This window comes from Phaethon aethereus (assembly GCF_964289735.1).
Source record: "Phaethon aethereus genome assembly, chromosome: 2".
Lineage (NCBI taxonomy): Eukaryota > Metazoa > Chordata > Aves > Phaethontiformes > Phaethontidae > Phaethon > Phaethon aethereus.
In genome coordinates, this window is record NC_138582.1 from 81,912,354 (window position 1) to 81,938,900 (window position 26,547).

General features: G+C 39.4%; 1 protein-coding gene across 1 annotated transcript in view; it reads right to left on the minus strand.

The window, feature by feature from the left end:
* The window catches only part of CTNND2 (catenin delta 2), a gene marked incomplete at both ends in the record, with an annotated part of 569,531 nt that overhangs the window by 129,514 nt on the left and 413,470 nt on the right, over positions 1 to 26,547 (minus strand). Inside the window, 2 exons of the mRNA XM_081996266.1 lie at positions 6,727 to 6,910; positions 24,780 to 24,993. Of these exons, the coding sequence (XP_081852392.1) occupies positions 6,727 to 6,910; positions 24,780 to 24,993 (398 nt within the window). The remainder of the gene's footprint in view (positions 1 to 6,726; positions 6,911 to 24,779; positions 24,994 to 26,547) is intronic.

The window sequence follows — 26,547 nt, forward strand, 5'->3', positions numbered from 1 at the left end:
ACACTGATCTATTCATATTAAAATCTCCCTCTCCCCCCAAATCTTAACATTAGATTTTTATTTCGGCTACATTTCTGAATGGCTGCAGCATTCAGTAAGGAACAACCTCTCTCATATCTTGCATAAATTCGCCTCTGAAACTTCATGCCTAACTGGGATACAATCATTGTGGCCTCTCAGATTGGTTTGTGTCTTTTTTTCTAGACTAGACCTTTCAGCTTCTTGAAAAGGTGAAATACATTTTCCACAGCATACTGACATTCGTTTCCTGTGATTTTTCCAGTTTTGGTTTGTGGTTAGGACCAGGAATGCTCTAGTGAAGTTTTAGTCCTTTTTTAAAATACGTTTTGCCTAGCTCATGTCCCTAAAAGCAGCCGGTCTGAAAGCTTTCAACTGGGATGTGTGAAAGTAGACAGTTAAACTCATTATCAATCAACAACATCAAAACTACAAATGGTTTTCAGAGCTGGTGAGCCAGTGATAGCCTAGAAATACTCAAAGCCTCTAAAAACCAGGCTCTTATATATAGACACCTACTCATTGATGAAAATGCCTGCCATTAGGTAAATGCAACTTAAGAGTTTACTCCTTTCTATCCTCTTTTAAAAGACAAGAAACAGCAGTTCATCTCATTTTCCCTCCTAAAGACAGTTTTTCAAAATTCATCATGTGTAAATAATACAGAACTTCTGAGCTAATATATTTCAGAGTAAGCAATATGCCATTCAGCTTTAACCTAGAAAGACAAGATGTAGAAGCTGTGATCAAGATACCTTCATTTATTTTAAGTTGGAAATTATCTGGTAGTCATTCATACAGTACAGGTCAGGAATCCTTCTCAGTTTCTTCACAGTAGTGGAGAGTTGACATTAGCCCCTCAGTTCCTCCACAGCTTGTTGTTGCTGGGTCCCAGGAGCATGTGATATAATTTTAATAAGAATTTAAGTTGTTTTCAGTGAAAAGGGATTGAACTTCACAGAACCAGCCATTAAAACTAACCCTAAAACTAAGCCTTTCCTTAGCTTCTTGACAAGGCTTTCCTCTGCACTTACTTCCAACTCCACGTCCTAAAGGAATTCCCAAGCTGAGAAGAGCTGTCAGGAGAGCATGTGTTTGTTTAACAATGTACAGACACATCAGTATAGCCAGTATAACCGTGGACTTTAGGAACTCTCTAACTTGATTCAACATTCTAGCTATGGCCAAATGAGCTTTAACACACGGTGTGCAACTCTGTAGACTGTGTTCCACCACAATACATTTGGCATCAAATCTGCTGATCTGATGGCCCTTGGATCTTAATTACACCAGTTCTGTGATTTTAATAGCTCAATATTTATTAAAAGACAAGAACAGTGATTACCTCTTTTTCCAGGATAAGACTTGATTTGAAGAGGCTGAAAGGAGGAAAAATTGTGAGTTTGGATTTGGACAGCTTTCTCTCTACAAGCAGATAACTGGCCTCAAGCATTCCTCTAGGTCGCTGTCTCTCTCCCGTGCCTCTTCCTTGCTGGAACTACTTGTAGTAAAAGTCCCTCCCTTGAGCAGGCTGCCAGTGGAAATACGCAACTAATATGAGTTTTGCCGTAACTACAGGCTTCTTAATGGAGCACGGGCTTTCTTGTTATCTGATGCACAAGATTGCAAGCCTGAGAAGAGCTCCTGGGCTCCAGAAAAAGCAAGGGAGATACTGAGATGGGCTGTCAAGTCCAACATCTCTGTATCCACTACAGCATACACAGTGATGGACAAAATGTGACTGTCCTGTTCACAGGAGGAGAATCATAAAATCAGCAGCAAAGGTCCTGGTCCTACTGTAAGGAGCCAGCTCTGTTTATACCCAACTGAAGACATTCAGAGTTTGCACCAGTCAGTAAAGACAGAAACATATTTTGGCCTCAGTAATACGCTCTTTCATATCTGTATGTATATACAAGTAAACACACATACACACACACACACATACATCTATCAGTTTAGTTTCTTAAGAAACATGTTTCACATACGTATATAAGAATGGTTCTTCATATATATGTATGTTTCTTTAGAAACTAAACAGATGATGAATAATACAGTCCGTGCTATTTATTTTATGCTGCTCCCACATCTTGTGCCATGTGCAGCAGAATATTACATTCAAAACAGATCACAGAAGTTCCTAAGAATAGGCATCAATAGACTTTGGATGCTTAGAAGAGAACCGGAGGAGATGGTGGGATAAATGCATTAGCTGTAAATGTCTGTGAAACAGAGAATTCGTCCACAAAACAGATAAAACCATTTGATAGTCAGGCTTTACAGTTAACACAAATTGTTTTAACGAGGTAATTTGTTCCTTCCAAAAGTTGATATATCCAGAAAATACTACTGGGTCTGTTACATTCAATTCATGTTTTAAGAGAACTTTTCCCCTTTTGCTTTTCTACTCTCAGAGCTTGCTACATGTTTTTTTCAGCTGAAAAATATTTACTTGTATTTTGTGAAAGGTTTGACAAGTATAAAAGTATGAAAATTTGAAAGGTATGGGGCTTTATAAACAAAAACTACTTGAGTTACTCTCCCATACAATTTCTCATCAACTAATGGGGAGGAAGATAAACATTTTAATAGCTTTTTGATTTCAGCAATTGCCCCTGTACCTTCACCGAATGATGAAAAATTAACTAAAACATGGAAGAAATAAAACCCAGCATTTTATGATTTTGAATCTAAAACCAGATTAGAATCTTAAATGCAGTAAATTCTTAAAATTCTTTGAAGTCCTCAGATGACGTTCTATCAACTTAACTTCATCTTCAATTCATAGAAAAAACCAAGTTTCTAGACTGAACATCAGGACAAAAACTCTTGAAAAGCTTTTTGACCAGTCAGGGTCAACCCACCACAGTAAGCTTGATGGTTAGCCTCCTGTTGGTTTTTAAATTTCAGATTGAGGATTGTAAACCCTCCACTAGAAACAACTGGGATTCCAAATTCAGTTTTCACCTGACTTTCCCTAATAAGTCTAAATGAATCAGAAACTCTAAACCAAAGATACAGTATTTCCCGAACACAAATAAAGCAGTCAGAGCTGAAATCCAAAAGGTAAAAAAAGAAGTCAAACTTTCACAGAGCTTAATGAGGTAAGGTACTAGTACCTCAGTCAGGAGCCAAGTAAATTGGGTGTTTACTCTAACACACATCACACTGAGGTCTGGCAATTTATGAAAGATGAATATTAAGATTAAATTGTAAGTGAGAGGTATAACGCTGTATTTAAGGCTTTGAATTATGTAAGCCATTTCAAAGTATTCAAGTTACAAGAGATTAGTTAGTACAATATTGTACCAAAGCTGTTTTCTTTTTCCAAACTACAAAAGTATACTAAGTGCGGTTTGTAAATAATGTCTTTAACAAAAAAAGGAAATAAAAGGAAAAGTAGGCCTGATGCTGCTGTCTTTCATATGATTTCATACTGATTTCAGCTGGATAACTTCGTTAAGAATGATAACGAATAAGCAGATAAGAGTACTAGAAATCGTACTTAATAAGCAACTTTTTAATTGAAAAAGCATAAGAAACTCTCATCAAGAAACTGAGAAAAGGGAAGATCAGCAGAAAGAATAATAATCCATAATGTAGTGAAAAAACCACAAAACAAAGATCTAACTATTCCTATATAATGGCCATTGCAAGCTATTTATTAGCACTGTATGTGGGATGGATTATATTACAGCACCTCTCAGATACTATTTAAAGTTTTCAGCCGTGAATGCATCAGAAAACTAAAAGCACAGAAAACTGCACAAAAAACCCCAAATCCTTGTGGCATATTTGCTATCATTAAACCTTACGTAATACAACCTGATGTCTCTAAAATCTGTCAACACTACAGATTCAGAAACATTTGTCAAGTATTCTGAACACCACTACTTTTCCTATGATTCTAAGCATTGTCACCGAAAATCCTGATGCAACTGAATTTTAACCAATGGCCCTTCAAAAACCAGCTCTAGCAAAAGGAGAGAAAGAAAACAGCAGAGAACAACCAAACCAGAGTCTTAGAAGAAATTCTCCCATGGAAGATAACAACGGACTTCCCATTTACCAGATAAACACAGCAGTATCTCGACCATCAACGACATTACATCTTCTTGATTTACATCACCTCCCCTGTCCAGTGAGACCTTGAAATGGAGATATGAGACTTGGAACTAGCCACAAGTGGAAAGTGTGAGAGTGTTTATTGGTGATGGGTATTTAAGGAATGGTAGCTAAGGTACTACCTGCTCAGAGCATGCATTACTCCAATCATCTTCACAGAGCTTTCTAATCTTTTCTGACATTTGCTGTTTTTTCCTCCAGCCTATAGCCCCATCATATCTTACATGAATTCAACACAAGAATACAGTTCATCTTACAGATCAACTTACACTTTTCTCCCTTGCACAAACTGAAACCCAACATTTTTTTCAGAGAGAGGCATTTTCAACAGCAACTGGGGAAAGGTGAACAAGAAAGTTCCCGCTGGTGTGAAGCAAAAGCAAGCTCAACCCTCTGCAAATGTTCTGGCTCTGCTAAAGAGCATTCGCACAGACTAAGTGGGATGTAATTATCTAAAGAACATGGATGAAGGCCAAATAAAATCTGAAGCTGTCAGAGAGGACAAAAAGATGCATCTCGAAAATAGGGAAGGTTTGATATCAGAAGGATAGTAAAAAGTCATACTATGGTTGAAGGACCTGGGTTTAGAAAGAAGACCAACCTGCTCAGGACAGCCGTTTGAGCTGCTGTTACAGCTACCTGGGAAGGATTGAAGAAATATAATATGCACAGTCTTTTGCAGGCAGATACGAGCTTATTTTGCATGAGCTGACCAGAAGCCATTCTGCTATCACAGCATACCATCAAGCACTTGGTAGTAAGCCTTGTGGCAAAGCAGTGTGTATTAGATCAGGCAACGTACCATTCCCATGTGGCCACAAGTCCTCAGGCTGACCCACAGTGCAGGCTACAGTAAGCTCACATCAGTTTGCAAACGGGCGTGCACATACACTCACAAAAAACCCCCACAAAAAAACAAAACACAAAGAAGAAAGATTTCAAGACCAATGTGCAACGAATCATCAACTATGAGGTAGGATGAACTGAGGTTTGCAGGATCAGGGATGGACATCAGTCCTGGAGAAGCAGTTGGGAAAAATTAACAGGAAGATAGAGGTTATGGTGTGGGAAGACCAACACTGGACATGCCCATTCAGAGAAGGGGCACCGTGAAGCCACGAATTTGTAAGGGACACTTCTTTCAGAGGCAGCTCTTTAACCGATACAGGTTAAACACTGGAAGTGTGAGAAGTATAACATAGTACACATCTTTATGGAACGACTTCTGTCACAGTGATTGAGTAACTTTTTCTTCTAGTAATTTGAAGGTAATGCAAGACAATTATACTACCAAACTCTTTTCAAAATCAATACAGCTGAGGTACAAATACCTAGCTTCAGTCACATATCCCAACATAGCTCGTGTTCACATATACATACCTGCATTTAAGTCCAATACAAGTATATTTGCAGTATGGATCTATATTTCCTTCTCTTCCGATTACATATAAAAAAATCAATAATAATTATTACTTTTTCCTTTAAACTTTTCAGATATTACTTCTGAAAAGGAGTCATTTCATGTGATGAAACAGCGCAAAACCAGAAAGGTGCTTGCTATGGATATGTAAAAAATACTGGTATTTTTCTTTGCCTTCTAATCAATGTGGTTTTTTTACTTAGCTCTTTGACGGATATCTGCTTTGGATGCAGCATACAAACAGATTGTATTACGGATACATACTACTCGCTTAACAATTTTCCTGTGATGTATGTAAAAATATTAACTAATCAATTTTCATGTCTCTGAGATAAATTACAGAATCTCTAATACACAAGGAGAAAAAAAGACAATGCTTATTAAAAATTGCCTAATACGTTAAGGTATTTAAAAAAAATGATATGGATTGGACTTGAAAAATTGCTATGACTCAATCCTTTTGTAAGGCTTTGTCAGAACTGAAACTCTTCTAACTCATCCTATTTTCATTCTCACATCTACAGCGATTTTTAGGAACAGACAGATCATGTTGCACACATTTATGTAAGTGCACCTTGGTGTTGAATATACAAGTTTGGCATACAAATGTAAGTATAAAAACATACCATACTTGTTAAGGAGCTATTTAAGTATTCTAGCTGCACAGTGTTAAATTGGTTGGTCTCTTATTGAAATCCATTTCTCATCTTCAAAGAGCAGAACAAATCCACTTTTATTCCAGCTGCCAGCAATGGCATCTGGAACCCGTAAGGCATGTTACTTTTTGTGAGCATCTTCATTATTTTTTGTGCTAATTAAATTGGGTGTAATAGTGAGAACATATTGACTTCACTTAAGCAACTGGGGAAATGGGACAAATCTACAAGGAGAAAACATCTGTAATATACAAGCTTGGATGAGAAGATTGGTCAAAGCTGTAAGAGAAAAAGAAAACCCACAGCAGCACTTCTAGAGATTATTTTTTGAATGGCCTGAAGCTTGTTTTCTAATTATTTTCCAACTTTAAGTTTACAGCACTGAAAGTCGTCGTCTTTGCTGACACACAAACCAATTATTTAATTTACAGATGCCTAAGAATGAGAAATTACAACTCAAGCCAAAGCAAGATGATTAAGGCAAAGCAAATATCCTGCAGTGCTCACCTTAGGCACCCAGTGGCATTGCGCAGCACCTGTGATGAATGGAGTTGTATTTTATGATCATCCTGGAGCGGAGAGTTTTCCCATCCAGAGTGAGGGATGATCACTGCATTGGTCAATACCGCGAGGGCATCCTGGATGATTGGCATTTTCAGTGCATCACAAGAGGATAGATTCCAGAGAACTCCTACAAAAAAAAAGCAAATTACTAATAATTAACACATCTGTAAAAAATATTAGATAGTTTTCATTTTTTAAAAAAACCTAAAACATTTCACAGCATTGGTGTGCTTAATAAAGCTGTTTCTGTGAGGAAAAGATGACTACATTGTAAATGGGGCTGAATGATACCTGCACACTTTTGCAGTGGGAGTACAGCTTTGAATACACAAGTAGCCACAGCAACACTGGAAATTTCTCAAGAGCTAAGCCTGGAAACTGAGCAGCTGGTTACGATCTAGACCTATTTAGGCTGTGAACCACATGTGGAATGAAGGAGTATTACATGCATTTTTTTAGAGCTTGGACTTCAGATTTCTTCCTTCTAAATAAAATTAATAAAAACCAATAGCAGAAAATAGGTTCTGACTGATGCTAAGACTATCACGGTTGATAGATACGCATTGAGAGGACAACTCCACAACTTTTTCTGTGATGTTCAATGTAATGACAGTAACTGTCTAGGGTAGCTGGCACTAACAAGCAAAAAAACTTCCTTCACAACCTGGTACAGTGGTATAGAGAATTATACTGGCCTCCAAGAAGCCATTATTTTATTTTGTAAATATTTTACTATTCAAAGTCACAGAATACTACTGTTTTAGCACAGAAGCAACAAATTTAATGGTGCAACTCACAAGGAGATTTACTGGAATTAAAAAAAACCAACCCCCTTCTGTTAAAATTCGTAATGTGACAAAGAAAAAGAAGAGCAGCCAAGAGCCAAAGTTTTCTGAGCACAGGTGCAAGGATCAGGGCCTCTGAACACAGAGAGCAGGTGAGAAATTGTTGGGGGCAAAAGAGACCCTGGATTTCATTCCCTTGTATGTACGTACTTCTATCAGAGCTCAGCAAAAGCTCATTTGATTTTTCTGCTGTGACAACAGCCTGCTGCTGCTGGGCTGGGGGAAGCCGCAGGGCAAAACGCTGCTCTGAGGAAGCAGTGGTCTTTATTTTAGCTCAGCACTCTCCCAGCAGCAGCTGTAAGAGCAAGCCTGCCTCTTCCTGCCTCTCCCCTTGCCAACACACGTCCTCTTCTGTGGAGTCCAACCCTACTCCTTCTTGCTTTCCTTCCTATAGCGACACTAGCCTGGCCCCACGCCTAACCTTGAGCAGCAAAACTGGGTTTTGCCTTTATGGCTATCAAGTCTTGAACCACCACAGAGAACCATTATCATCATCGTAGACATGAGGTTACAAATATAAACATTACACTAGGAAAAACCAAAGTGAGTGGAGGTGCTAAAGACCTGACGAACATAGACTCAGACATTTGTAAATACAAGCAGCAAGAATACCACTTGCTCAAGGCTTTCTTTAGCATTCTATGTTTTGACGGAGAGGTATAATTAATAGGAATCTAATTAACCTAATTTTTGGTTTTCCCTTTAAAATTAATTACTTCTGTGGGGAAACTGTTTCAGTTATACCATTTCATGTTTTACATGGAACTGTATGCAAAGACAGTTATGCAGTTTAATGTAAAAATTTTGCTTAGCATACCAATAAAAAACCCCCAAACTTTAAAACAATCTGTATGTGGTAAACAGGCAGAAACTGAGAGACTTTAGCTACAGACCAAAAAAAAAAAAAAAAAAAAAGAAAAAAGCAGCAGAAATAAGAATACTTTTCATTTTTTCATTTAGGAATTGCTGCTTTAAAGGGAAAAGGGACTTTCTTTGAATTCCATTCTGAATGCCTTTATGGAAAGTAATACTGTATTTAAAGGAATAAAGACCTCCATAAAGATATTTATACTCACTTCTCTGTGACCTGTTCTTGGTGAGCTTTATTCACACATCTACTGTTCCTGAAATACCTAGTATTTTGCTGGTTTTAGTCAGTACAAAAACCAATGTGGCTTCTTTTTTTTTACATTTATCTAGACAAGTGTAAACAACGTGCATGATATAGAAGTAGAGAATCAGGATGCGAATCTTTCCCCCTTCACGGTCCAATTTACTGCTTACGCAAGACAGTGTGTTGCTCCTTTGTGTAGAAGTCCTACTTTGGAAATGAAGAAGAGAATGCTTTGATGGCAACAAAACAGTACTTCGGGCTTCAAGAAGTAGTCATAAACTTGAAAAGCAGAAAAAAATACACAAGAAGCACAAATAAGAGCCCCGTCTAGCAAAATGCTTAAAAATGTGTATGTATACAGTATTTTCTATTCACTCTAGGTTCTTGCCAATTAAAAGTACACTCACATAAACTCATGATAAGTTGGTATTCAATAGTAGTTCAGATGCCCAGAAATATTCTTTAAGCCCTTTTTCTCTATTTAAAATCCATTTGACACTGCACACAAGCTTTTGCTCAGTAAATTGCCATAGCAACAGGCGAGCTCCAAACCCAAATAAAAACCTCCGTATTCACCCAAGAGCCAAAAAGTGGGGTCTGTTTTCACTAACTGGAAATTAAACTTTCACAGAAAGAGGATGAAGGGATCACCAGACTAAATTAGCTGTTCTACCTTCTTCTAAAATGATTGTAAGTCAAGGCAGAATCAAGCAAAAAAAAAAAAGCCTGACATCATCTTCAAAGTTTTTGGCCCTCACACACAGTTTTAAGGAGTAAGATAATCTTCTTCCACCCTCGAACAATGTCTTTTATCTTTTTAAGTCTTTGAATACTACCAACCACATTAATGAAAAAAACAATTTTATTCTGACAAGTTATATTTTATTCTCACAAGTAGTGGAGTCTGCTACTTGCTGAGGTTGGAATTTTAAGTGCCTGCTTGTACCCTTCCTTAATTAAGGATCTGTAATTATGAAAGGGCACTGGCAATTCATTTCCCATTACTTTTGCTGAGGATGACCTGGAGTTAGATTTGTGTGGGACCTAAGATGGTGATCCATTCCCTTGACTTTGCAAAGGGAAGCGATTAAAAAAAAAAAAATCTTTTACCTGAGGAGCCTTCCATTATGGAGCTAACTCTTCTCCATATGACTGTGAACATATTTTTCAAGCATGTATGCATTATATGCCCTTTAAGACTACAGTAAGGAGCTGGTCACTGAAGACATTTGCCACCTCAGTCTGAAAGCCCTGACTGAATTGGGTTTCCGAGCACAATAAGTAAGTCTGGAATAGCCTCAGAGGTGCCTCGACTGCCCCCTAAATCATTTGTGTGTCATCAGCTGCCCACAGGAAGCGAAAGGACTGGACTTGGCATATCAGTGACTCACCACCAACAGTGGGACCCATCCTGCCACATATGGATTGGAAGAGAGCTGTTAAGCCAACAACTCAATAGTCCAACTCAACAGTTTACCATCTGTAGACTGACTCTTGGGAGGGATGGGGAAATAAGAAACTAATCAGATCAGTGCTGCACATCTCTTAATCACTTGCGTTCAGAGTATCGTGTCTCCTCTTTGCTTTTAAGGTTGTGATGCATTCAGAGGCATTTTGTCTCCATTTGCAGATCACTTTAGGTTGTGTTGGATGCTATGTAGAAAGAGAAAAATAGCTACACCAGACCAATCATGTCTATTTGCAGCTTGAAGTTTTTCACCCTTACATATAACAAACTGAAGCACATGGAAAAAAGTATCTTGCAATCTCATTTTGAGTTTAAAACTAAGGAGAAACTTGTAGTGAAAGCATTCAGCTGGTTCCAGCTGGAAGACGGATTTTGGGTCTGAGTACCAATTACCAGTCTTGCAGACATCAGATGAAGGACCCTTAGAGGAGTCTACAGGAATGCTCGCTATGGAGATCTTCCTATACCAAGTTACCTCTTCTAGAGTAGCTTATCAGAGGACATGCACCTACTATGTTCAGTAGGTTATTTGACTTACTAAATGTAAATCATCTTTTCTAAGAAGGCGTTTCACAGATAACAATCAAATTTAACAACTGGTTATAAATTTTGAAAAACTGGTTATAATCAACCTTTTCAAAGACATAACTGTACAGATACAATTTGTAAAGGAAACAACACACAGAACTTCGTTAAGGCAATTCAAGGTTTTTTGCCACTGGAAGAGGAAACTCAGAGAACAGAGAACCAGGAAAACTTTGTGTCCTGGTTTCGGCTGGGATAAAGTTAATTTTCCCCCTGATAGCTGGTATAGTGCTGTGTTTTGTATTTGGGATGAAAACAATGCTGATAACACACTGATGTTTTTAGCTGTTGCTAAGCAGTCAAGGGCTGTCCAGCTTCTCGTGCTGGCCGGCCAGTAAGGCGGCCGCGGGGTGCAGAAGAGGCTGGGAGGGGGCACGGCCGGGACAGCTGACCCAGGCTGGCCAAAGGGATATTCCATACCATATGACGTCATGCTCAGTGTATAAACTGGGGGCATTGTCTGGAAAGGGCCCGTTGCTTGGGAACTGGCTGGGCATTGGTGAGCAATTGCATTGTGCATCACTTATTTTGTGTATTCTTTTTATGATTTTTTTCCCCTTCCTATTCTGTCCTATTAAACTGTCTTTGTCTCAGCCCACATATTTTACTTTTTTTTCCCCGACTCTCTCCCCCATCCTACTGTGGGGGCAGAAGGGGAGTGAGCAAACGGCTGTGTGATGTTTAGTTGCCTGCCGGGTTAAACCACAGAACTTGGATTTATCTTTTTCCTAGCCAAAGTCCAGAAAATTGAAGACAAGGCCAACCCTTTTAAAAGCACAGTCCAGGCTGATGAGATGTTATTACTGCTTAGCAGATAGTGCTTATCCACCATGGTTTCAGCTTAGAAACAGCCCTCCTTTTTACATAAATTCATTTAAGCTATTGCAATAGATACCGCATCACTTACCCTAAAGAAGCAAAGCAACATATTTTAAAAATTTGAAGTCACGCAATTTAATGGAGCAGTCTGAGCCAAAGAAAATTAATCTCTGAATCAGGCTGTAGCTCAAACTCATCCTGATTAAACTCTTCAATGCATTTTTTAGCCACTGTTTTACTTAGAACTGGTAATTGCATATGTATGTCTATAGTCAGATATAACTAAAGAGCTGATGAGCCACATGCTATTCTTATTCCATTCAATGTTAAGAAAATACAGATCATATACTTCCATGCAAAAAATATCACCCTAGCCAGAAAACATGTGCAATAAAGTCTAAACAAGTATTCAGTGCATGATTTAATGCTACCTCAAATTATGCGTTTTATATATCTGTAAAAGCCCCTTAGAACAACTTAGGCTACAAATACAAATGGAAACCCAAGAAACTGGAGAAGTCAGCTTTTCCAGAAAAGCATTGCTCCTGCCACACTGCCACCACATATTTTATTTCCTTATTGTGCTGCAAAAGATGCACTTTGCCAAACAAATTATAGGGTAAAAGGATCACAAGTAAACTTATTATTGGGAGAAACAAGACTTTGATTCTCCTCAATTTGCTATGTTTAAGTTAGCCTTAAATTTAAACCCAAGATTTTTCTTATTCAATATTCTTTCTTTAAAATAAAAATCTAAAAATCTTCCAACTCATCTAAGTTCTTCTTCTCCATCTTAATTTAATAGTTTCGTCACGGACTGGTGCAGAATGCCATTCAGTAGAGTTAGGAGGTCCTGCATCCCAGTAAGAGCGAACATGGCTTTTGGCAGGCTTTTTTGTTCACAGGCTGAAGGCACAGGGGTACTACAGGGAGTTTCCCCTCATGAACATGACAATTGAGATTGAAATCTGAGAGCTAAATACCCTGCACAGAAACCAAGCACAAGGGAACTTTTGCTGGAGTCCTTAGGAAAAGCATCTTCTACCCCAAGCTCTTCAGTGCTAGAAAAGTCATCTGCTGGCTCCTACTGCAGCTTTGATGCTCGGAGCCCCCAGTAATTGCAACTCTGCTCTGCAGAGCTGGGTCCGCGCCGTGGCCGCAGGCTGTGGGCTCCCTGTGTATTACAGCAGTTCTGCTGTAAAGATGCTGAATACCAACCACAGCATTTCTTAATACTAAGTGCAGGAAAATTTCACAGCTAGCTCAAGCGCCAAGGTGAGGAATTGGTCTCGGTAACAGACTTTCTGTAGGAAACAAAAAGTGGCTGATTTGGATTCTGGCACCCAAACAATTCACAGCTCATAAGATAGCTCCTTGAAAACACACTATAAAAATAAGTTTAAAATTGGCATAACAGAGGAGGAAGTTTCACCAATTTTCTTGAAATTATTTTTTATCTGGTTACTGAATGAATACCTATGCGCACCTTCCCGTAATTCACTTATTTACATGCACAGAGGTGGTTTTCTATCTGTGTATAAGATGACCCATAAAAAGTGCAAATGGAGAAAGACTGGGTTTCAGTAAAAGTCATAAGCAGGCAGGAGTTTACAGAACAGTAAGCGAAGCTGCAGTCTGATGAATTTTTTTCCCTTTGCAGCCACTCATAGCCTTACAAAGCAAAAAGTTCCACAGAGAATAAAGATTATTGGGTTTTTTTTAATTACAAACAAACACAGCTTGATCTTGACTACATATAAGTACACGACTACACATAAGTAATATAAGCATTTTCTCTGAAAAAAGCTTTTTCCTTCTCAATTACTGCTCTTTTAATTCTAAAATTACACCTAGGATTTTATTAAAACAAAATGGAGGGACCAATTTTAATATTGCTTGCAAACAAATTCTGTCCAATACTGCATTAACTGAAAAAGTCTGTATCCTTCTCATGGGACTGAATTTTCACCTAATATTGCTGCTCTCTCTCTGCTTGTACACTTTAAAATAATATCTACCTGGATGTTATCCCTACCAGTGGAAGGGAAGAACTACCAGACAAGAATGTTAGACAGTTTTTAGCTTGAATGTTAGGCAATAGAGAAATTACTAGAAGAGTTGACTCAAGCTATTGTGGAAAGACCAGTGGTTCCTGCTTAACTTGTTTTCCTAACTGATAAAATTAAAATGGTCCCATAAAACACAGAAGCCAAATCAGAAGCAATTCATTCTAAGTGAGAGAAACACAGGAAAAAAAAAATCAATTGTTTTAAAACAAAATGTCATCCCAACACATAACTAATGGCAATACCATTAGTCATATTAGTCAATACCATGAGGCCTGTGTGAACCTCATGAAGTTCAGCAAGGGCAAGTGGGAGGTCCTTCACCCGGGTCAGGGCAATCCCAAGCACAAATACAGGTTGGGAAGAGAATGGATGGAGAGCAGCCTTGCCAAGAAGGACTTGGGGGTGCTGGTTGACGAGAAGCTCAACACGATCCAGCAATGTGCGCTTATAGCCCAGAAGGCCAACCACATCCTGGCTGCATCCAAAGCAGTGTGGCCAGCAGGTGGAGGGAGGTGATTCTGCCCCTCTACTCTGCTCTGGGGAGACCCCACCTTGGAGCACTGCTTTCAGCTCTGGGGCCCCCAACATGGAACCACTGGAGTGAGTCCGGAGGAGGGCCACAGAAATGATCAGCAGGATGGAACACCTCTCTTACGAGGACAGGCTGAGAGAGTTGGGGTTGTTCAGCCTGGAGAAGAGAAGGCTCCGGGGAGACCTTATTGCAGCCTTCCAGTACCTGAAGGGGGCTTACATGAAAGCCAGAGAGGGACTTTTTACAAGGGCGTACAGTGATAGGACAAGGGCTAATGGCTTTAGAACTGGAAGAGGGTAGACTGAGATTAGATGTAAGAAATTCTTCACTATGAGGGTGGTGAGATAGTGGAACAGGTTTCCCAGAGAAGCTGTGGATGCCCCATCCCTGGAAGTGTTCAAGGCCAGGTTGGATGGGGCTTTGAGCAACCTGGCCTAGTGGAAGGTGTCCCTGCCCATGGCAGGGGGGATGGAACTAGATGATCTTTATGGTTCCTTCCAAGCCAAACCATTCTATGATTCTATGATTCCCAATTAAATACTTTATTAGACAACAAAGAAATCAAACAAGGCTGCATATATGAATGGAAAGATTTTTTTTTCCAATATAATATACATGTATTTTACTGAACAATTTTTTCTAGCCCCCAAAATCAAAATATTTATTTGGTAACAGACCTTAATACAGAGAACAAAAATGTTACCGCTCGCAAGAACCAATTAGGAAGTTAGTCCTACCTATAAAGGTGCATCTACATGCAAAATGAAAAGCTCAGTGTACAGTTGCTAAAAAAAAGGGAAACACTTATTTTCTACCCAAATCTTGAGATTGTTACCTACGATAAAGACAGCACTGAAAATAAGATTATTTGGGAGGGAAAAGGGAGGTTGGCCTCTGAACCTAAAAATAAAAAATAAAATTAGTGGCACAGTGAAAAAAGTAATTTGATCACAGAATTAAAATGTTTCAGCATATCACAGAATCACAGAATCACAGAATCACTAGGTTGGACAGGACCTTCAAGATCATCAAGTCCAACCATTAATCCAGAACCACCATATCCTCAAACTTTCATTTTGTAAACAAAGAAGTGAAATATTCAGGTCTGTTTCTAAATAAGATGCTGTTTTCAAAATAAAAGTTAAGTATTCTGTGTTGCAAATGGCAAATATTTCAAACTACAGAGTGGTTTTAAACTGTGTTTTAATACTCCATCATTCAGCCAGGAGCATCAAAATTACATGCCCCGCTGAACTTTTCCAAAGGATTACTACTTGCTGAAAAAGTTCAATGCAGCTGTTATGTCAAGCCATATGCTACAACAGATGTCCTCTATTTATCACTCCAGATTGCAGTGTTTGATATTTCCTCTTAAACTTACATTTGACCAAAGTAAAAAAAACAAACAAACAGGAAAATCATTTATATAGTATATTAACAAGCAAATTATGAAATCGGTTTCATCGCCATACGAATCAAAACAGTCTGAATGACTTTTCCACAGAAGACGAATCTCACTGATTGTACAAGTTAAAAATAGTTACTTCCCATTTAGACTTGGACGTTGATGTGGTTTGTACATGGGAGTGATCCCAGTGCCAGAGAGAAAAGGAACCACCTTGGTTTTTGTGCTGAGACTGACTGTGGTAAAGTCAGGACAAGTGATGGGAATTTGCCTGGGAAGCAAGGAAAAGGAGGCAGGCTCTGATGGGAAAATTGATGAAACCTGCCCTAAGCAGACCCCAAAGAGGGAGGAGAGGGACTCCCGTGCCAGGGGCATCGCACTGCTCCCAGCCGAGACCGCGGCACCCCACTGACTTTTCTGGCTCTCCTCCATTTGCCTCCAGGGAAACACACGCTGCCAGCTCGAGGAAGGTTTTGTATCATTGTTCTATCAGTATGTTCCCTCCCTAACAATACTTTGACTGTAACACCTTACACAATAAATCAGTGCCTCAGCCTGTTGCTAAGAAAGAAGGGCAGAAGATTTTAGAAGGCATGTAATTTAAAACCTCTCCTTATTTGACTGGGAGCAGCAGGGGGTGAAGTAGTTAATTTGGTAATTCATAGAGAAGTTGAGAATGTCTCTTCATGAATACAACAAATCCTCTAAGTGGATTTTCCCATTTTCTGAGCCAAAATAGTGACAGCATATTGAGAAAGGGGGCAAAGATTGTTTTATAATTATACAGTAAATTGTAATAGATGGTGTACAAAATTCGTCAGTTGAACTGTCAATATCGTTTGCATAAGTGTTATTTGATAAGACAGCACCATTTCTGAAGCAAAATTACAAAACTTGTTAAATCACTTTTAGATTTGCCAATATGTATGAGCTATAAATAGGATGTGTTTTGAATGGCTCTGGAATTTCATGAAGATGTCGTAGCCTATAGGTTGGAAATCAGTTTCCCAACAACTTACTGGTGTAAGCTGCACAGCCTTTTACCTTCCTGGTTTGTGAGGAAAAAGGCCACGAAGACTTGGTGTCTCAGTAAGTGGTTGCACAGTGGGTGCATAAGGAAGACTTTATACAGTACCTATTAATTCCTGCTCTGAATTTGTTTGGACTGGGGGTGCACGGGGAACTGGGAGGGGACACAGCCGGGACAGCTGACCCAGGCTGGGCAACGGGATATTCCCTACCATACGGTGTCATTCTCAGTATATAAAGCTGGAACGAAGAAGAAGGAAGGGGTGGAGGGACGTTCGGAGTGATGGTGTTTGTCTTCCCAAGAAACCATTACACGTGATGGAGCCCTGCTTCCCTGGAGATGGCTGAACCTCTGCCTGCCCGTGGGGAGTGGTGAATGGATTCCTTGTTTTGCTTTGCTTGTGTGTGCGGCTTTTGCTTTGCCTATTAAACTGTCTTTATCTCAACCCACGAGTTTTCTCGCTTTTACTCTTCTGATTCTCTCCCCCGTCCCACCGTGGGGGAGTGAGCGAGCGGCTGTGTGGGGCTGAGTTGCCGGCTGGGGCTAAACCACGACAGAACTGAAAAGGTTTTTGTACATAGAATCACAGAATAATTAATGTTGGAAAAGACCTTCAAGATCATCAAGTCCAACCATCAACCCAACACCACCATGCCCACTAAACCATGTCCTGAAAGTGTCACGTCCACACATGTTTTGAACACTTCCAGTGATGGTGACTCCACCACCTCCCTGGGCAGCCTGTTCCAATGCTTGACCACTCTCACCGTAAAGAAATGTTTCCTAATATCCAGTCTAAGATGAAGAAAGAAATACTGAATAAACTGTAACATGTAATTCCTCATTCAGCCATTGGCTTCAGTCCAGAGTAAACAGCTATGAATTTTCAGCACACATATAATTTTATTAATGTTGAAAGCAGTTGTTATTTAAAACACTTAATTAGAAGTAAATTATTACAAAAGATTTAATCAAGTTTTAAAATTGATTGTGGTAGGATGTTGTACTTACAATTACATCCATTTAAAGCAAAAGTACGAAAGATTCATTAGAGCTAGTACCCTTCAAATCTCCCATTTGGATGAAAAATATTTTAAAACATAGAAGCAAACTTTATTGCCTCAGCAAGTAGACTTGAAAATTGTGAAACTTACCCTAAATCTATTATTTAAAACACAGTTAAGCTTAAAGTCTGTAAGTCACCTGCCTCTGGGCTTGGCATGTTCCTTGAAGCCCTTGTTTAAAGTTATTACAGGGAACTTGCTTATCTGCAGAGGAGCAACTAAGCAAGAAATGAATGAACATCTTGTCTTGCCAAAATGATAACAAGCACTTCCGAGAGCTGTGTTTTGTGCTAGCAGTTATCTGCCTCCACCCTTAACCTTCCTCATTTCCTTGACTTGACAGGACATAGTGAGGTTCCCCTCGGAGGCAGGGGAGAAGCTAATTCACAGAGCTGCATCTTAAGAGGCGGTTATACATTTCCTGCATTTATCCCATTTCTCCGTTTTCTTTAACTACATAGAGTTACGTGCCAAAAATGATATTTGGCAGTCTTATTCTCTTAGCTAAGCTTATACTGAACCAAATTTCCATCAGCCTTGTAACAGCAGTATTACCACGGTTACACCATCACAACAACCTAAGCACAGAGATGGCTTTTCATGTTGTCCGTTTGAAAAGTTTGTGATATCCAGGATATGTATCTGAACCTAAAACATATTATATCTTTATAATCTAATTTTCAGTTAATGTAATGTTGTAATCCTCTCTTTAGTTCCAAAAGCAACCCACTTTACACATTTATCTTCCTACCTATCTTTTTATACTAAATATCAAAACTGCTAATTAATTAGGCCTTTCACTGGCCCGGCTTCCTTATACTTGCATTGCTCCATTACAAAACTTGAATATAATTAAAAAATGGGATATTTACTATGATCAACACTGGAATAACATCCAATATAAAACTGAAAAAAAAGGGGATATAATACATATTTTAAGAATTACATCAAGGTAGAACATTGTAAGAATGCAAATCATGGAAGAGTTTGAGTATTCTTTACTTAAGTCTGTGGTAAAGCCATCTCAGAGTGGGGATAAAACAGCATTTACTCATTTTTAAATCAAATTTCCAAAGAGCAATACGGCTACAAATAGTTGCCACCTTCTGCCGGTTCTGTCTGGGATAGAGTTAATTTTCTACATAGCAGCTGTGAGGCTATGTTTTGGATTTGTGCTGAAAACAGTGTTGGTAGCACAGGGATGTTTTTGTTATTGCTGAGCAGCGCTTACACAGAGCCAAGGCCTTTCCTGCTCCTCACCCCACCCCACCAGCGAGCAGGCTGGGGGTGCACAAGGAGCTGGGAGGGGACACAGCCGGGACAGCTGACCCCAATTGACCAAAGGGACATTCCCTACCATATGGTGTCAGGCTCAGCATATAAAGCTGGGGGAAGAAGAAGGAAGGGGGGGGACATTTGGAGTGATGGCGTTTGGCTTCCCAGGTAATGGTTACGCGTGACGGAGCCCGGCTTCTCTGGAGATGGCTGAACGCCTGCCTGCCCATGGGGAGTGGTGAATGGATTCCTTGGTTCGCTTTGCTTGTGTGCGCGGCTTTTGCTTTCCCTATTAAACTGTTTTTATCTCAACCCACGGGTTTTCTCACTTTTATTCTTCCAATTCTCTCCCCCAACCTGCCGTGGGGAGAGTAAGCGAGCGTCTGCCTGGGGTTTAGTTGCTGGCTGGGGTTAAACCACAACACACCTCTAAATGAAAGGCTTGTATCGCATTAGAATTTCACATCTGTGTTTACACACTCCAGTAACTAAGCTAATGTCAAGGGCACTTTTGCAGAATATTATTAAATTGATAAACTGCTTCAAGATCCTAGGTACTAAACCGACAGCCCTTTGCCATAATACTGTTAAATATGATTTACTATACAAAAATTCACAAGCGTAGTACCTTACAAAGTCCAATTAGAAAATAACATCACAAATATGAAACAACTACAGGCATGTGATTTTTACTTTATGAACCCCCAACAGAAGAATTGCCATTGTACCAGGAAGTTAAAAATTCTAAAGAAATGGCCAGAATTACCTAAAAAGAAAAATAAATCATAATAAGTCTTCCACTGAGTAAGCCAAAAGGTCCATTTAAATAGAATACTCCCTTAAACCTGTTTTACACATCACTGCAGGCTCACTAACTTGCAATTACACTGATTAGCAAAGACACAGGCAAGGCTCAAAGGGACCTTCTGGAGTGTCTTGACCAACCTGCCAACAATTTATGCACATACTAATAAGCAGTATGCAATCTAGAGGAGGTTTAAACTGCAGCATTTACCTCAAACCAGATACATATAAGGAGGACAACATATAATTGCTTTCAGTAACACTGACAGACTATCAATAAGGTTATAATTACCTCATTATAAACACGTTGGATTTACTGAAGACGGAACAGAAATGTAAAAAAACTACATAATAATGTTGCATAACATAGGGTGACAACAGAGGACCAACCAAGCCAAAACATAAACTGGCCACAGCTGAAATTAAAGACAATCCTAATGCATATTGGAATCCAAAATCTGGGAAGTAAATGAAAAATTTTTCCTGTCCAGTCTGACCGTAGGCCAAATACACTTGGACACCTAATGCTTCTTTGAAAAGAACATTATGTACAAAACATCTTATAATTTTTTGCAGGAATGGAATATACGCTTTTTGATTCAGTGAACAAAAATGTGAATGAAATAGAGTCTCCATCTATCTATCTATCTATAGTATATATGTATAGTATTAGATAGTTTATGCTTTTAAGATATTATCTTTTTATAAATGTGATAATTTTAATGATTTATGTATTTTTCAGTAGACGGTGGTTAAATCTCTGACACCTTAATGTCAGCCAAAATAAGCAGCAGGCTGACTGCCAGCACAGGAGAAAACAATTTCTCCTGTTATTATTTATAGCTATATTTCTTTATCATCATGTGCTTTCTAAAAGTGGATCATCCACTTTTACCTTTCTATCAAATATGGTATATACAGTTTGAAAACGGGTGATAGTCATATAAGGGGCCTCTTTAAATGGAGCTGTTTCTAATTCAGCTAGCTTATTGTTCTTAGGCAGAAACTGTGTTTCTCATTGTGATGGATTTTGTTTGTCAAAAGGAGAAGAATAGCAGTTTAAATCAATTTGTGTGTGATAGGTACCCAGTTATCAGATGGACGTGATGGAACAAGGAGCCAGTGTAGGTTGAATCTAGCAACAGCTGCTTGACCTCACCTTCTCCACAAGGCATCAACAGGATTCCTACGTTATCTTTGCTAACACTTCACACATTTCATGTAATTTTTTTTTTCTGATAGTAAAACAAATAGAAAGAATGCTAAAATTGAATTTAGTGGAAGGGTTCACAATTAACTGCAACTCAGGAAAGGCAAGGGAGTCACAAATCAGCTACTTGTTGGCATTATTAACAAGTGAAAACATTTTCTTCTACCATCTGTGGGATCTGTGCCAATTTTGTACTGTGTTCTTCTCTATTTATGTTTATTAGGAAAATGTTAACATTTAACTATTTTAAAATAGAAGGCTTTTATTTTTCCCATTAATAAAGGCCACTGTGGAAACTAGTAGCACACCACTGGGGCGAAAAGATGGCTAAATTAAGTATGGTGCATCCAGCTTAAACCGACTTCTTTTCATTTGCAGACCTACACGAAACAAGATATTGTAATTCAAGTTCTCCTTGACTCTCTGGAAATTACGAGAGGCTGTAGGCCACGCTGAAATCTCTATTTCTGTAAGAGTTTTCCCTTTTGCATAAATGTGTATATTCATTAGTATACCTCAGTTTATCCAGGTTTTTCTTGTAACAAATAGTGATTGTGGAAGTGTTTCTGGAAGTGTAATCTTTTAATATTTCTTTCAGTATTTCCTGGGCATTAAGACTATTGAATTTCATAACAGCCAGGCAGCAAACTTCCCTCATGGTTTCTACGTGGGAGCCTGCACGGAAAGCATTCGCTCCATGTGAGAAAGGCTTGAAGCTGTATCACTTTGCAGTAAGGTTCAGTTTGCCCAGTCCAAAAATTCGAGCATGGTAAGGTTTTCCAATATTAGCCTGAGTCCTCTGCTACCAAGGAGGAGAAGGACGAGATAAAGGAAGAAGAGAAAAACTTCATTTTGAAGAGCTTATGGCAGAAAGAAATCTCTGGAAAAGAGGAAAAGCCACAAACGGCTGAAGGCAATCCCCACAAGCGAGGATAGAAAGCTGGTCTGCAGGTTTAAATTCACTTCCAAAACCAGTCTTGAGATAGCTGGAAATTGAAATTCTAATCTCCTTAGCGAGAAGCAACAAGAAGGAAGAAAATGAGCATGTTTGAGGAAGGAACTGAGATCAGAACTTCCGCTCTGGCGGGTGTGCGCTGGACGGTCCTTGGGGCAGGCGACGAATGCTTCGCGGCTGCTCAGACAAATTGAGCTGCTGAAAAACCCTCCTGCCCGTATTTCTTCCCTCGCAGCTAAGTGTCTACTCAGAGTGATTCACACCTTCGTCCTGCCAGATTGCTGGACAGGTCATTTAGACTTTATAGGCTCGGTTCCCCACCTGTACAACCGAGGTGATGACACTTCCCCACCTAAGAGAAGTGCTCTGAGGACAAATGCTGGGGGAGTATTTAGGGGCGGCGATGACAGAGCCTATATGAATTCTGCAGGCAGGAACTTTGTCCCCTCTCTAAAAATAACAAACAAGAGCAGCTTTTACGTAGACAGGATGCACAATGAACACGAGATGGAAAGACACAAGGTATTACGTTTACTCCTAAAACTTTTAGGAGTTTGCTATTATTTTCCCTGAATTTCCTTCACGCTATGGTGGCACTACTGAAATAATTCTCTTCTTGCCACCTCAACTCAGGAAGGCTGATGGGAAGCAGGAGGAGCTTCTTTTATTTCCCCTTGTGCCTACCACTGAGCCAAATTTTTTCGTGACTGAGGCAGCTGCTGCTATCTTTCCTTCCCCAGAAAGGACAGAGGGAAGGAATGCAACTGGGGCAGCTGTCACACTACAACGCTTTACAAAGAAAGCAAACGAGAACGGATCCAGATGCGCGATTCCAGACTGTTTTCTAAGAGATGCAAGATGAGAGGAGCAGCTACAAGCATTGCTTTGGAACGGAGCTTTGCAGACTACTACCACCACCAGGGTTACGTTTTCAAATCACTGGACCAGTCATTTGCATTTTGAGAGGCACAAAACCAGGCCAGGGCAATCAGTGGCCTTCTGGGATGTACTGGTTGCTTAAAAACAATAAACAAAACACAAACGCAGGCCCAAGAATAAAACCCTGCTCTATCACTGACTTTGATTCCATTCCTCAGGGTCATCATCTCGCTCCGCTCCCCTTTCACAGATGTCCAGCGCTCCTGAGGCTCACCATCCGCGGGAGCTGCCTCTGCCCGTACAAAGGCTGGTTACTGCCATCGATGGCCAGTGCCGACTCTCTTGGGAAGTAACAGTCTGAGGGCACGCTAGCACCTCCCGCCCTTTCTTTCTGTGAGAACTGAGGAAAATTTAACAACATACCGTGCAATGGAAGGAATGGAAGCTGTAGCCTAGGACCTTTTGTTTAAATGACCTAATGACATGATGTGTTCTGCCTACAGAGAGCATGGGAACTGCCACGGCGACTGCTGAGGTGTACTGCTGATCTTCATTAGCAGTTTGCCACTTACTACGCAGAATAAATAGGCAGAATGTTCCCTGGAGCCAGGACACAGACAACATAACCAAGAGACAAACAAGTATGTTGAATCTGAAGCGGTGGTTACACTTTATTAGATCTGTCAGTAATTCTGTCACTCTGCGGGAGGCACCATCCGAGCTTGTGTAACCCAGTATCTCTGCCCCATTAATTCTGCCTAACAAGTACAAGATGATAGGTGTTGTAACTAAGAAACAAAATTACATATAAAAATCTATATTTAATAAACACCACGCAGTTTATTCAGACACCCTCAAGGAAGGAACCTGGAGTCAACCAAAGGACAATAATCTTTTCAATTGTATCCTAAATGAGGCCTGACCAACAAGGGTAAGTAATTTCTGCAGAAGCATAGATGGTAGTGTGTACTCTGATGCTTCTATGACAGAAACAAGAACGTCTTACTTAATTTAGTACAAAAATCACAATGGAAATACAGGCGTTGTAAAATACGATAATCAAAGGATCTTAAGATTCTTTACTGGTAGCATTAAATTAATCTCCACATTGATGTTAGCAATCAAATAGAACGAAATAACAAAGTGAAAAATAAAAAGAACATTCTAACTTCTGTTTTGCATTTTAAATGGGATAGTTTAGGGCCAAGGCGAAGAAAATCTCCAAACATTTCAGACTGGGGCTGTTTGACAGCTTTTCTGTATTTCTGGGGAAAAAAAAATCCACCTTGAATTTTGTAAGGGAAAAAGTCCAAACAATCTTAAAAAGATCAAATTCTACTATATCAAGAAAAGAAGTAGACTCTACCACCACCTGCATACCCTGCGTCTAACATACATCACATAACATGCTAGCAAATTTCTGAAAAAAGTCTTCAGAGGATGATGCTGTCCATCTCTCCAACATTTTTCCATTTTCATATCAGAACCACGAGAAAAGTAAAAAACAACAACAGAATCATCCTTCTCACTATATAGGATATAAAAGAATTGAGTAACAGCTTCTAAGAAAATTCAGTAAAATCCGTTTTCTGCATGTGCAGCCCTCCACCAGACAGGAGGGAGAGCAGAGGATTCCCACCACAATGTATCTCTGTATGGAACACATCTCCTGCAAGAAAATTCATGGCTAACCAAGAACAAAGTGACCAGCAAATGTAAGCGTAAACCATGTCTACATCTGTAAACTGTCTGCGTGATACTGAATAAAGCTATCCACACTTCACATATATCCAAAAGGGCTTGAAAGTGTTTTGTTACGGAAAAGAACATGGTAATAATGGTAATAAAATACGGTTACTGATGGAGCAAGTAGCACACAGCACAGAACTGTGCTTGCAGAGCCTATGTAGAGTTTGAACAAAAAGTATTGAAAGAGTCAAACCTGTGACCAGTTCTCTGATTTCCAAATCTGTAGTCTTGCGGAGTAACCGTACTAATGCTGGGATGCCACCACAGTTTTTCAGAGCAATTTTGTTGTCATCATTTGCCTTCCCATATACCAAGTTTCTCAAAGCTCCACAGGCACTACGGTGGACTTCTGTCATCCGATGGTCCAATAGGTCCACCAGTAATTGTATTCCGCCTTGTCTTCTTATCTGAAACAGGTCAAAGTGACAATCATAAAATTAGGGAATGAACACTAGCATTATATATGCTACCCAATGTAATTAAGCTGTGGTTTCTGCAGGTTATGCTCCAGCAAAGGTATTCTGGTTGCCCCACAAAGCTGCTACGATACACTGCTTTGATTCCTCCTATTACTTTTTCAGTGGCGACATAACTGTACAATGACAAACCTGAACCTTTGTAAAAGCAGCCGAAAGTTAGTCAAGAGTGTTGCCTCATCACGGTTTCTCAAGGTTCAGCAAGGTTTGCCTTGGCAAGGGTTTCTCCTGCACTGGAGAAACATCATCTGCTTCAGAGTGTAACACACCACAAGCTAAAGGAAAAACTATAAGACTACAGCAAACAAAAAATAGCACTTAATGCATCAAACTTGTTAGGAGTCCCTCCCTTTATGTTTAATTACTTGGAATGTGAGCAGCTACTGTAGTCTCTGTATGGATGTGGTATCAACAAAACTGGGAAAAGCAAAGATGAAAGGAAAAGGAGTAAGTCTGTACAAATATAAAGACAAGGATGATGGATAAATCATGGAAATCTTGTTCTGTTACGACTGAGGGAGACCCTTAAGTGATGCAAGAGCAGAAGTCTTATTCATTCTTAAGGTAGCCTACAAAATAAATTTATAATGCACTATCTTATATAAAATATCATTCTAGAAAAAACACAAAAATGTTTGAGGCAAATGATCGAGAGGGTCAAGAATACCAAAAACAATTTATTATAAAATCTGTTTGCAACAAATCCATCTTTATTATTCTCTGGCACTATTTGCTCCTCAAACAGTAACCAGTCTTGGATATTATTTTAGGAAACTAGACTGATTCATAACTAACGTCCAAGGAGTACAATGCTATAGCTTCAAATTATATAGACATCTCTGTCAAAATGTTTCTCCATGTGTGTTGTTGGATAAGGCACAAAGCAAACCAGGTACTTTGGCTGCCATTTTACCACCTCTAGTAGTATTTCCCCTAAAACACTAAAAGAGACAGCTATAGAGTGTTTTCAAAACTGCAGGGAAAGTTCAAACTTTAATTCTAGAATCAAACTTTATGATGACAAAGGTTTGAAATCTTTGTCTAGTTGTTCTTGCAGGGGCATGTGTTCTTGAGGCTCTCTGCAGGGCGGAAGCTTCGGAGTAGGAAATGGTTAAACAAAGTGCACTGAAGTTTATTAGAAATTCATGCTCTATCTATTAACTTCAAAATATTTGAGTACAATTGACGTATGGCATTTCACGAATCTAACACGAGCTTCACCGCAAATAAAGACTGAAAAATGATTCAGCCTTTGAGGTTATAAAATCGAGCTACACAAAATTACTCACTGAAAAAACAGAAGTTCTCTCTTTCTTCTACTGGCTTACCTGGCATATTCCTTTTTTTTTGTAATATCAGCAAGATCCAGTAATACAGCAGTTTTGTAGTTAGAAAGTGTATATACTGAGACGTTACAGTATTGAAGTGTTATAGTGTATATACAGTTACAACACAGCTTTGGGCTAAACACCAAAGTGACAGTGT